This window comes from Plecotus auritus, assembly GCF_963455305.1.
Source record: "Plecotus auritus genome assembly, chromosome: 3".
Taxonomy (NCBI): Eukaryota; Metazoa; Chordata; class Mammalia; order Chiroptera; family Vespertilionidae; genus Plecotus; species Plecotus auritus.
In genome coordinates, this window is record NC_137772.1 from 26,042,417 (window position 1) to 26,055,497 (window position 13,081).

General features: G+C 42.3%; 1 protein-coding gene across 1 annotated transcript in view; it reads left to right on the forward strand.

Annotated features, from left to right (window-relative positions):
• LOC308243474 (A disintegrin and metallopeptidase domain 3-like) overlaps positions 1-13,081 on the forward strand; it is a gene marked incomplete at both ends in the record, with an annotated part of 133,817 nt that overhangs the window by 23,759 nt on the left and 96,977 nt on the right. Inside the window, 3 exons of the mRNA XM_080659019.1 lie at positions 1,191-1,269; positions 8,833-8,909; positions 10,751-10,925. Of these exons, the coding sequence (XP_080515145.1) occupies positions 1,191-1,269; positions 8,833-8,909; positions 10,751-10,925 (331 nt within the window). The remainder of the gene's footprint in view (positions 1-1,190; positions 1,270-8,832; positions 8,910-10,750; positions 10,926-13,081) is intronic.

The window sequence follows — 13,081 nt, forward strand, 5'->3', positions numbered from 1 at the left end:
TTCATCATAACATCAGTTTGTATTTCCCTAAAAAACTACTACAGAGATCCTTTGTCTACAGAGATCCTTTAGGTTGGCTTATGAAATGTGAGCAGAGACACTAGTATCCCTCTTCCAAACAAAGGCTTTGAGAACTATTCTGTGCTCCCACAATTTTTTTCTCTTTCTGCTAAAAGAAAGGCATTCTCCAAGGAGGGGCCATGCCTTTTCCTGGGTTCCAGAATGAAGGTAGCATTAGCCCAACCTGCAGTAAATGTGTGAACATCCATTGCTGTTTTAAGGCAATGAGAACACTGAGGTTGTTTTAACTGCAGCATAACTGCATAAAAACTAATGATAAAAGCATTTTTTTTTGCCTTTATCAACTAATGGCTACTTGTTTGTAAATATTAGCTGGCTTATTTATGCTATTAGATGTATTGATGCTTAAATCTAAAAGAAAACTTCGTTGTGGGAATCTGGAAGCTCTGCTTTTTACTTCAGGTAAAGCTATGTCATTGAAGCTTCCATACTGGTATCTGGTTATACCGGTTATTCTTTTCTCTTATATACACACTAGAGGCCCAGTGCACGAATTCGTGCATGGGTGGGGTCCCATGGGAGACACCCCCCCTCGTGGAGATCGGGCCCCAGCTCGCGGCTGCAGCCTCTCAGCCCCATAGCCCCATCTGGCATCCCACCTTGGCCTGGCACTGCCCCCTCACCATCTCCACCATCCCGTCCGTGGAGCGATCAATAGGGGCTGGGCCCCCCTGTGCCACTGCTGGTCACTGTCTGCAGGGCGATTGGCGGGTCTATCGGGCCCCCACTTGCACCCGCATTGGCCTGGCGCCACCTGCTCACCTGCTCCTCCATCCCACTGTGGTTCCACCTCCACTGCTGCCCGCTGCCAGCACTGTGTTGCCAATGCCTGCCATGTTCTGCGCCACCCCCTCGTGGTCAGCGCATGTTATAGCGAACGGTTGAACTCCTGGTCAAAAGCCTGAGGTGACAATTTACATATTAGGCTTTTATTGTATAGGATTATGCTTTTCGAAGGCAAATTAGATCATGGAAAGATGAGTCTATTTAAATGTTTGGATATTTGAGCTTCTATAATTGAAAGTAAATTTGTTTAATTTCATGTTTCTGGGGGGTTCTTTCATTAATTAAATTCATTTAATGAAGTGTCATTATCTTGGTTGAATTAGGTCATTTTTAGACCCTCATTTCCTGGTATATACATACAACAAGTCAGGAACATTGTATCCAGATTATTCATTTAAAAAGGTAAGTTTTCCTTTTATTCTGTGTAGATTCTATTTTTTACATGCCATTATTGAGAAGAAAAATATTGTTTTATACTCCACAGAATTATTGGGCAAACAAATAAAAAATCCAAGTATAATATGGCAATTGCAATAAAATCATATGGAATAGAAAAACTACTTTTTAAGTTTAAAATTTAGGAGTCGCTTATTCAAGAAAGTCATTTAATATCTGGAAGTATTAGTAAGTGTTTGAGAACAAACAAACAAACCAAAAATAGATGTAGGAGCTAAAAAAGATTAAAAAACAACAACACATTGGGTAGTTTAAATTGATATATTCTAGTCTCTGAGCGGAGAGGTAATGGTGGAAATTGTAGATTGACCACTGAGAAAGTGAGGACAGAAAAGCATATTATGTACAGAAACTGAATGTGTTTAGTATGAAACATTGGAATTTCAGTTATAACCCAAAATGCTGGTAGGAGTGAAGAAATTTTTCAAAGTATGTGAGAAAGTTAGCTATAGTCTGCAAGGTTCTCATTTTGCCAGAATATATGATTTGGAAGAAACCAATGTTGACAAATGATTGGTCAGATTCTATTTCTTTATTGTAATTGAGATATTAATATAAATCCATATAGGCACAGCCCAAGGACACAGACAATAGTAGAATGAAGGCCTGGGCCTGTGGCGGGGTGGGGAAGAGTCAGATGAACGGGACTTGGGGGGGGGGATGGGAGACATCTGAAATACTCTCAATAATAAAAACAAATTAAAAGCAAAATAAATAAATAAATGGTATCTGGCATAGAATGTTATACTCAGCATCTACAAGTAGAAAGCACAATAAAATATTGTACATGAGGTACCTGTTTTTAGACATTTGGCAATAGACAGATCAGGAGATTTCTCACTGAGAAACAGGACACCTAGAAGGTGAGTCTCAAATTTAACTTGACCTTCTGACTGGGAATAATGTCTTAAGCATAGCATAAGAAGTAGAATTAAGCAACCACTAAGAGATTGGAGTTCAGGGATAATGAAGCAGTTGGAACTTGAAGGAGGCAGGACCAGAGATGAACAGAGCCTATTAGATATATGTATTTGGGGGGAGGGTAGCTGCCTTATGTCCTTCATTGAGGATTAGGCTACATATTTGCTGGGTAAGATTCTACTGAAAGGTAGAGATTCAAATGGAGATAGTACTATAGGTTAGTGATTTTTTAAAATGTATTTTTATTAGTTTCAGATAAGAAGGTGGATGGAGAGAGAGAAACATTAAGGATGAGATAGAATCATTGATCAGCTACTTCCAGCATTCTCCCTACTTGGGGTCGAACCCACAATCTGGGCATGTTCCCTGACTAGGAATTGAATAGTGATATCCTGGTTCACAGGTCAATGTCAAATGTCTGAGTCATGCCAGCTAGGCTAGGTCAGTGGTTTTTTTTTACCTTTTTTGTCTCATGGTACACATAAGCTAATTACAAAAATTCTGTGTCACACCTAAAAAAATATATAGGTATAATTTTGATTCACTTACACTGCATGGATATTGTTGTATTTGCTGTTGTCATTTTTTTTTTAACTTGACAATGTAAGGGAAAAGATGTCTCTGCTCCTGACTAAATAATCAGGTATTGCATGTTTCAAAAATTCTTGCAACACACTCCTTGAAAATCGTTGCTCTAGGTCAAACATTGTTGGAAGATAATGGATTGTTCAGCCCAGGCAGCATAGTATGAGCAAGCATTCAGCTGAGACCAGAAAGGCTAATTCTTAGGAGAAGGCATCTAGAGTAATGGGTATTTTTATCACTCCATTCTTCACCCCATAACCTGAAACAATGAGCAGAGTAAGGAGGGTTACCATTAAATTAATTACCTTCCTCTACAAAATGCAGTACTCTAACCCTAGTTGGTTTGGCTCAGTGGATAGAGTGGCGGCCTGCAGTCCTAGGTTCTATTCCAGTCAAGGGTAAGTACCTTGGTTGCAGGCTCCTCCTGGGCCCTGCCTGTTCTGAGCTCATGCAGTAGGCAATCAATTGATGTGTTTCTCTCACATCAATGTTTCTCTCTGTCTTTCCCTCTCTCTTCCACTGTCCCTAAAAAAAATCAATGGAAAGATATCCTCAGATGAGGATTAACAAAATGCAATACTCTATAAAAGGCTAAGCAACTGTCCAGCCATCTGACAGATAGCTATGACGCCAAATGACCACCCGGGCAGATGCTCTGACCACTAGTTATAATGTGCACTGACCACCAGGGTGCAGATACTCAATGCAGGAGCTGCTGAGCTACAGTGACTTGACAGCAATGGTTCTCAGGTGACAACTCCCAGAACCAGAGAGGAGGGAGTCCAATTCCAGGGTGCATCACCCGAGAACCACCCTCTTGCAATCTGGGACCCCTTGGGGCATTTCAGAGAGCCAGTTTTGGCCCAATCCCAGAAGGCTAGGCTGAGGGACCCCACCTGCCAGAGGTATCCTGCTCACTCTGCAGAGGCCCTTTGAGCTGTAGGGCTGCCCCATGTGCAGCCTGCTGGGGAGGGACTGGGGGAGGTTGGCTCTAGTGTGTGTTGGCCCTTTCTCACCTAGTCCTGCCCTCCCAGCCACCTTATAATTAATTTATTTTCAATGTGCCCGAATTTGTGCACCAGGGCACTAGTTCTCTATAAAGGGTTCCAACATTGTAGAGGAAGGCAATAAATGCACATAAAAGCAGAAATCAATGAGAAAAAGAAATCAGGGGGAATAAGGACACATATGTAACACCGTAATCAATAAAGAAATTTTAAAAAAAAGAAATCAATGAAAAATAAATCAATAAAAAAGAAAACATTAAAGCCCAGAATTTAGTTTTTTAAAATAACTAAAAATTAATAATCCTAGTAAGACTTCTACAGAATAAGAAATAATTCTATCAATATTAGGGATAAAAGGAGATTTTACTAGTCAGAGAGGAAAATAAATATTTGAGAGTATTTTAAAAGCTTTACTCCAATAAATCTAATAGTTTAGATTAAATACAAATTTTTATTTCTCTGGAACACATATCCAGGTATATGATTGACAAGCCATATTGTAAGTGTATGTTTATATTTTAAAAAGAATTAAAGCAGTGGAGGGAGGTGGGGGCTGGAAGAGATCAACCAATGAACTCATATCAGATATGCATGACCCATGGGCACAGACAATAGGGTGGTTAAGGCCTCAGGTGGGGGTGGGGCCAGGGTGGTAGAGGTCAATGGAGGAAACAGGGGACATATGTAATACTTTCAACAAAAAAGATTTTTAAAAAAGGCATTACCAAAATATTTGTCAGAATGTTGTACTATCTTGTATTTCCACTGGCAATGTGTGAGAGATTAGTTGTCTGCATTCCTGCCGTGGTGATCTCTATTCAGGTTTAAAAAAAAATAGACCTTCTTATAGATGTGTAGTGATATCACCTGTGATTCTGATTTGCATTTCCCAGTAACTAATGATGTTGAACATATTTTCATGTGCTTATTTGTTCCCTTTTTGTGAAATATCCATTAAATGTCTTTTGACATATTTTGCAAATATTTTCTCCATTGTTGTAATTTGTCTACATTCTTTACAAAAGGACATTGATCAGAAATTTTTGCACTGTTTTCTTGGGCTCAGTGAGCATGTTCATGAGAGTTCATTTTAATTATCTGTCAGGTAAATCATTTAACTTGATTTCATTAGGGTCAGTTTTGGAGATTTATCTTATTCCTTTGTGTGATACATCTTTTCCTGACTATTTTATTAATTCTCTGTTTCGGTGTCTGCTTCTTAGAGGGCTCCCTCAGCCTTCACTTTGGGGGAGTACAGAAGAGGACCCCACAAAACATCCTGGAAAGAGATTTGGGGGCCTCTACTAACACTTTGCCATCTTCAGGGCAAAGCAGGCATCTATTTATTCCTGCCTTCTCTGTGCTGGTCAGCAGAAAGGACCAGTGGCATTTACCATCCGGAGCTGCTGCCTCTGTTCTTTCCCTGGCAACTGGAGTGTGCGGGACTCATCAGGGCTCCAGGATTGGTGAGACAGATGCTAGTTCCTTGGGCAACTGTGGTGAAGTGGAGGCATGTCATGCGTGGATCAACTCTTTCCTACCCCAGGAGGAAGCACAGAGCTGGGATTTTCATCCACTCACTCTGGGCAGAGTTAGGGTGGGGATGAATCAATGGTGTCTGGTAGCCACTGCCTCTATTGTTACTTGGGTGGCTAGACTGTGCTGAACCCATCGGATCTCCAGGACTCCTGTCACAGATACTAGTTCTTTGGGTCAGCCCCTCAGAAACATTAGGGCACTGGCCTTGTGTGCAAACCGCTTCCCACCCATCAGTAGGATGGTAACTAGAAGATGTCTTTCTGATCATAAGGCAGTGCTCTGGGGCAGAGTTTCTGGTGAAAAGGTCTCCCAAATCCTCCCTACTGACTTTGGTAAGAGATTTTCCACTCTTCTATGATGTGCAGGAGGCTTTCTATTAGTTTCTGGTTTCTCACAAAGGGAAATTGCCTGTGAAGTGTTGCTGAATTGGTCTGTCTGTTGGGGGATGGAAGAACTAGGGCTTCTTACTGCACCATCTTCCTGCCCAGAATTTAATTTCGATGTTCATTTTAACAAGTTTTCATAGCTTTTTAAAAATCTTTGTGATAGTTTCAACATGTTCCTCATGTCAATATTGGTATCAGTTGGTTGTATTTTCCCATTTTTGTTGTGATTTCCTTGCTTGTTGGTAGAGGGTGTGGTTTTCAGTTGCATTCTTCACGTTTAAATAATCTAAATTTGAAAGCAATCACCCAGGTTAAGTGCAGATTTAGTGTGTTCTATTGTTCCAATGACAGTTTAGCTTTCTTGGATCTTTTGATGTTATGTTGTTCCAAGTGCTCCAGATCCTCACTAGTACTTATTTTTCATTTTTTAAAAATGTATCCTTATTGATGTATTACATATGCTATTTGTTATTTTGATGTTGATTTGAACAAGACCCTTATCAGTTATATGATTTGCAAATATTTTTCCCCATTTCATGAGTTGACTCTTTCTAGATCTAATCCTTTGACCTGCAAATGTTTTTGTAATTTTAATGAACTCCACTTTATTTTTGGTTGTTGTTTGTGCTTTCTGTGTCAGAACTAAGGAAAGACTGCCCACTGCCATATCCAAATTTATGGAGATTTACCCCTATAATTTCTTGTAAGAGTTTTATAGTTTCAGCTCTTATATTTGGATGTTTGATCCATTTGGACTTAATTATTGTACACTACAGGCCCAGTGCACAAATTTGTGCACTGGTGGGGTCCCTCAGCCTGACCAGCAGAGATCGGGCTGAAACCAGCTCTCCAATATCCCCTGAGGGGTCCTGGATTGCAAGAGGGTGCAGGCCAGGCCGAGGGACCCCACCGGTATACGATCAGGGCCATGGAGGGACCACGGGGGAGGGGGTGGGTGGGAGTTCCAGGGCATGTCCGGCCCATCTCACCCAGTCCTGATTGGCCAGACCCCAGCAGCAAGCTAACCTACTGGTCGGAGCATCTGTCCCCATTGGTCAGTGTGCATTATAGCAACTGGTCAAACGGTCGAACGTTCGGACAGTTAGCATATTAGGCTTTTATTATATAGGATGGTGTATAGTAATTACCTGATATTATCTTTTGCATATGGATTTTCAGTTTTTCTAGCACAATTTGTTGACGTGACTATTCCTTATACATTGAATAATCTTGGAAGTTATGTAAAAATCTATTAACTATAGATGTATAAGTTTATTTCTGAACTCATAATTCTATTGCATTGGTCTGTATGTCTCTCCTATTATAGTACCACACAATTTTGATTATTGCAGTTGTATAATAAGTTTTTATTATATAAAAAACTCTAACGCAGTTTTAATTGGGTTACATATCTTTTTATACTGAGCTGTAATATCTTTTTTTATATTTTAGATACAAGTTCTTTTAAAATATATGCACAAACAACAACAGAAAATAAACTGGAGTTCATTAAAATTACAAAAACTTTTGTACATAGATACAAAACAGAAATATATATAGAACAGAATAATGGTTGCCAGATGGGGATGGGACTTGGAAGACTGGGTGAAAAAGGGAAGGGTTTAAGAAGTACAAGTTGGCATTTACAGAATATTCACAGGAATGTAGAGTACAGCATAGAAAATATAATCAATAATATTGTGAAAATTATTTATGGTGTCAGGTGGGTACTGAAAATATCAAGGGAAAAACACATTGTAAATTATCTAATATGAAATAATATTAATGTAAACTAATTAAAAATAATTTAAATTAAAAAATAAGTAAATGAAATAAAATATATGTATTATGAATCATTTTATCTAGGCCATGGCTTGCCTTTTTATTTCCTCAATAATATCTTTTTAAAAATTAATACACCTTATTTTTTCAGCATATTTAGCTTTAAGAAAAAAAGTGGAAAGCAGAGAAAATTTCCCTGCATCCTCTCTAATTAGTTACCCTATTATTAACATTTTGGATTAGAATGCTATTTGGGTTACAATTTATGAGCCAATCCTATCTAATAAAGAGGGAATATGTTAATTGACCATCACACGATCACAAAGATAGCAGTGCCCACAGCCAATAAGGAGGGAATATACTAATTGACTGTCACGCTCTCAAAGATGGCGGTGCCCACAGCCACAAGATGGTGGTGCCCAGTCCCCTCAGCCCCGCTGGGGCGGCAGGTGCCCAGTCACCCCTTGTGCCTACCTTCGGAGTCCCCCAGTCCCCTCAGCCCCCCAGCTGCCCAGGACCAGCCTGAGGCACACGCAAGCCTTGGATGGCAGCTGCCTAGCCACCCAGGGAAGCCTGAGGCTCAGATAACCAGGGCTGGCTGAGGCTTGTGCTGCCGGCAAAGGCAACAGTAGAGGTGTGATGGCGCATCACTTCCCATGATTGCCAGGTCACCTCCTGCCCCTGGGGGCTTCCGGACTGTGAGAGGAAGCAGGCCGGGCCGAGGGACACCCCCCTCTAGTGCATGAATTTTCATGCACCGGGCCTCTAGTATTAATATATTACTACTTATTAAATCTTACAGCTTACATTAGGATTTATTCTTTCTTTCTGTTTCTGTTTTATTTGTTTATTTTATTTTTTTTAGATTCAATGGTTGATATATATTTATTGCCATTTTATTATTCATATGTTTATCTTTTTTCTTCTTATTATCCTTGAAGAAGTATTACATTAAAGTATTACATTTCATATAATACTGGTTTGGAGGTGACAAACTCCTTTATCTTTTTTTTTTTTTTTTGTCTGGGAAGCTATATGTCCTATTCTAAAAGGTTCTTTCCAAATTATAGAATTCTTTATTATAGCAAGGATTTTTTGGGTGGGATTTATAGGCAACGAGTGTTAAGAGGAAGTAATTATAAGTAGATCAAAAGGAAATTGGATATCTGATAAATAATATTGGTTAATTGGCTAAATCTATGCATTTCATAATGTCTAGAAAGTAAGTATAAAGCCACACACTTTATGTACAAATCATTCATGAATGTACCTTTATGTACTCCTGTTAGAGGCATTGCTTTTATCAAGGATATGCCGCAGAGATTCCAAATTCAGTCGTGACACTAAGCACCTGTTCTGGACTCAGGTAATTGCAAATTCCAGAGATGTGCATGATTGACAATCTTGTGTAACACTTTAATTTTTCCAAATTTCTTGAGTGATAGAGTGAAAGCAAAGAAAATATAGGCTTTGGTTGTGTTTCTTCTCATATGCTTTCTTTTCCTTGTCCTCCCCTTATCCTATCTAATAAAAGAGTAATATGCAAATTGACCATAACTCCGCTACACCCACAAGCCATGCCCACCAGCCAATCAAGAGTGAGTATGCAAATTAACCCAGCCAAGATGGCTGCAGCCATGGAGTGAGCAGGAGGCTTGGGTTTTCCAGGCAATGGAGGAAGCCAAGCTTCCCACACATCCTGGCCAGCCCTGGACTCCACACAAGGCTACAAAGTTTCAATTATAGAAGATAAATAAATCCCAACAAAAATGGCAGCAGCCATGGAGCTGGAAAGAGCAGGAGGCTTGGGTTGCCCCCAGTGATGGAGGAAGCCAAGCTTCCTGGCCTGCCTTGGCCTCCGCTCAGGGCTACAAAGTTTCAATTATAGAAGATAAATAAATCCCAACAAAAATGGTGGCAGCCATGGAGCTGGAGAGAGCAGGAGGCTTGGGTTGCCCCCAGTGATGGAGGAAGCCAAGTTTCCTGGCCTGCCCAGGCCTCCACTCAAGGCTACAAAGTTTCAATTATAGAAGATAAATAAATCCCAGATACCAGGGCCTCTGCTTGGGTCGCTGGGGGTGTGGCCGGCCTGCAAACCACCACAGACCCCTTGCCCAGGCCACCCCATGCCTTAAGCGAACCCCCACCCTGATCCGGGACACGCTTCAGGTCAAACCAGCTGGCCCCCACCCATGCACCAAGCCTCTATCCTATCTAATAAAAGAGTAATATGCAAATTGACCATCACACCAAAACACAAGATGGCTGCCCCCATGTGGACACAAGATGGCTGCCCCAAGATGGCCAGCAGGGGAGGGCATTTGGGAGGGACCATGTCTGCAAGGGAGGGCAGTTGTGAGTGATCAGGCCAGCAAGGGAGGGCAGTTGGGAGAAACCAGACCTGCAGGGGAGGGCAGTTAGAGGTGACCAGGCCGGCAGAGGAGGGAAGTTGGGGGCAACCGAGCCTGCAGGGAAGGGCAGTTGGGGAGGGACCCAGGCCTGCAGGGGAGAGCCATTGGGGGGGACCAGGCCTGCAGGGGAGGGCAATTAGGGGTGACCAGGCCTGCAGGGGAGGGAAGTTAGGGGAAATCAGGCTGGCAGGGGAGCAGTTAGGCATCAATCAGGCTGTCAGGGGAGTGTTAGGGTGTGATCAGGCTGGCAGGCAGAAGCAGTTAGGGGCAATCAGGAAGGCAAGCAGGTGAGAAGTTGGGAGCCAGCAGTCCTGAATTGTGAGAGGGATGTCCGACTACCCATTTAGGCCCGATCCTACCTGGATCGGGCCTAAACGGGCAGTCGGACATCCCTGGCGGTGTCCCAGAATGGAGAGGGTGCAGGCTGGGCTGAGGGAAACACCCCCCCCATGCATGAATTTTGTGCATCGGGCCTCTAGTATTTTTATATTTTGTTGTCTCTATCCTAAGCTTACAGTCATAAAATTTATTCAGAATAAGTCCACTAGTATAAAGAATATTCATATGGATTAGCCCTACAGGAACCACAGGGACCTGTAAATGCCATAACAGACAGATGGTATAAAATTAGGTTGAAAGTTAATTTGAGTAAAATGGAATGATTCCTAGATTTAATTGTACCATAAGGGTAACTATCAAATTTTATAAAAGTTTTTATTTGGTATTGATTTACATTTCTCAAATAGAAAATCTAAATTAATTACATGTATGTCTTTTTATGTGTTTAAATATTCAGGGGATTATTGCAGTTGGTGAACGTCAGTTATGGAATTGAACCATTGGAATCCACAGCTATGTTTGAGCATATGCTTTATCAAATAAAGAATAAAGCTGATTTTCTCCCATTACAAAACAATTATCCTATAATCCAATTGGGAGATCAGGCCTACAAGATTCTTGTGAAGTCAGAAGTAAGCCACCATATTCTGAAATTTTCATTTTGCTACTTTTGATAAACTTATTCTCATAGAAATTTGTTACATTTAAAAAATTTTTAAACATATTAATTATATTAAAACCTCTTATAAGATATTTAAGTATTTTATGAATATATGAATATGAATATCTACACTAATAAAAGAGAAACATGTAAATTGACTGTACCTCCACTACGCCCACAAGCCATGCCCACCAGCCAATTAGGAGTGAGTATGCAAATTAATGCAACCAAGATGGCTGGGGCCACGGAGCAAGCAGGAGGCTTGGGTTTCCCTGGCAATGGAGGAAGCAAGCTTCCCACCCAGCCTGGCCTGCCCTGGCCTCTGCTCAAGGCTACAAAGTTTCAATTATAGAAGATAAATAAATCCCAGATACCAGGGCCTCTGCTTGGGTCACCGGGGGGCGTGGCCAGCCTGCAAACCACCACAGGACCCTAGCCCAGGCCGCCCCATGCCCCAAAGGAAACCCCACCTTTATCCGGGACACCCTTCAGGGCAAACCAGCCGGCCCCCACCCATGCACCAGGCCTCTATCCTATCTAATAAAAGAGTAATATGAAAATTGATCATCACTCCAACACACAAGATGGCTGCCTGCATGAGGCCAAAGATGGCTGCCCCATATGGACACAAGATGGTCCCCACAAGATGGCCAGCAGGGGAGGCGTTTGGGAGGGATCAGGCCTGCAGGGGAGGGCAGTTGGGGGCAATCAAGCCTGCAGAGGAGGGCAGTTAGGGGTGACCAGGCTGGCAGGGGTGGGAAGTTGGGGGCGACCAGGCCTGCAGGGAAAGGCAGTTGGGAGGGACCCAGGCCTGCAGGGGAGAGCAGTTAGGGGTGACCAGGCCTGCTGGGGAGGGTAGTTAGGGGCAATGAGGCTGGCAGGGGAGCAGTTAGGCATCAATCAGGCTGTTAGGGGAGTGGTTAGGTGGTGATCAGGCTGGCAGGCAGAAGCGGTTAGGGGCAATCAGGAAGGCAGGCAGGCAAGCAGTTGGGAGCCAGCAGTCCTGGATTGTGAGAGGTATGTTCCCTCGAGGGGTCCCAGATTGGAGAGGGTGCAGGCTGGGCTGAGGGACACCCTCCCCCCCGTGCACGAATTTTGTGCACTGGGCCTCTAGTCATATATAATTTGGAAGTGTAATAAATATAAATACACATACTTTAAAAACGAAAATTGTTCCTTTCCCCTGATATCAAGTTATATATATATATATATATATATATATATATATATATATATATATATATACTAATAAAAGGGTAATATGCTAATTAGACTGGGAGACCTTCCAGGAGGCCTTCCGGACATCCTTCCAGACAAATCCATGTTGGTGGGGCTGAGGCAGAGATGGTTAGAGGCAATCAAGCTGGCAGGGGAGGGCAGTTGGTGGTGAGCAGGCTGGCAGGGGAGGGGTATGTGGGGGCAAGCAGAATGGCAGAGGGGCAGGTGAGGGTGAGCAGGCTAGCAGGGGGGGGCATTTGGGGGTGATCAGTCCAGCAGGCAGAGTGGTTAGGGGTGATCAGGCAGGCAGGCAGGCAGGTGAGCGGTTAGGAGCCAGCAGTTCTGGATTGTGAGAGGGATGTCTGACTGCCGGTTTAGGCCCAATCTCCCAGGTATCAGGTCTAAACCGACAGTCGGACATCCCCTGAAGGGTCCCAGATTGGAGAGGGTGCACGCCGGGCTGAGGGACCCTCCCCCCCATGCACGTATTTTGTGCACCGGGCCACTAGTGTATAATAATAAAAGCTTAATATGCTAATTAGACGTCCTTCTGGGACGAAGCTGGGTCTTCAACTCTGAGATCGAGGCAGTGATCCAAGCAGTGAGGGAGAGATCGAGGCTGCCACAACTTCAAAGGCATACTGTTGCAAGAATTTCGTGTATACACACAGTTGCATTATTATTTAATTTGCATCCTACTAATGCAATGATACCCAGATTTGCTGGTTATTATTTTGTCCCTATTTTCCCTGCCAAAACATATTTTAACTTTGTACAAAACTATTATTTTGATAGAAAATTTAAGAGTAGAAAAAAAAAAATCAAGATTTTTTTTCCCCAAACATCATTATCTGGAGATAGTGTTCTTAGAATTTTGGAATATTTGGTCCAATTTTTACAATGTGTCTT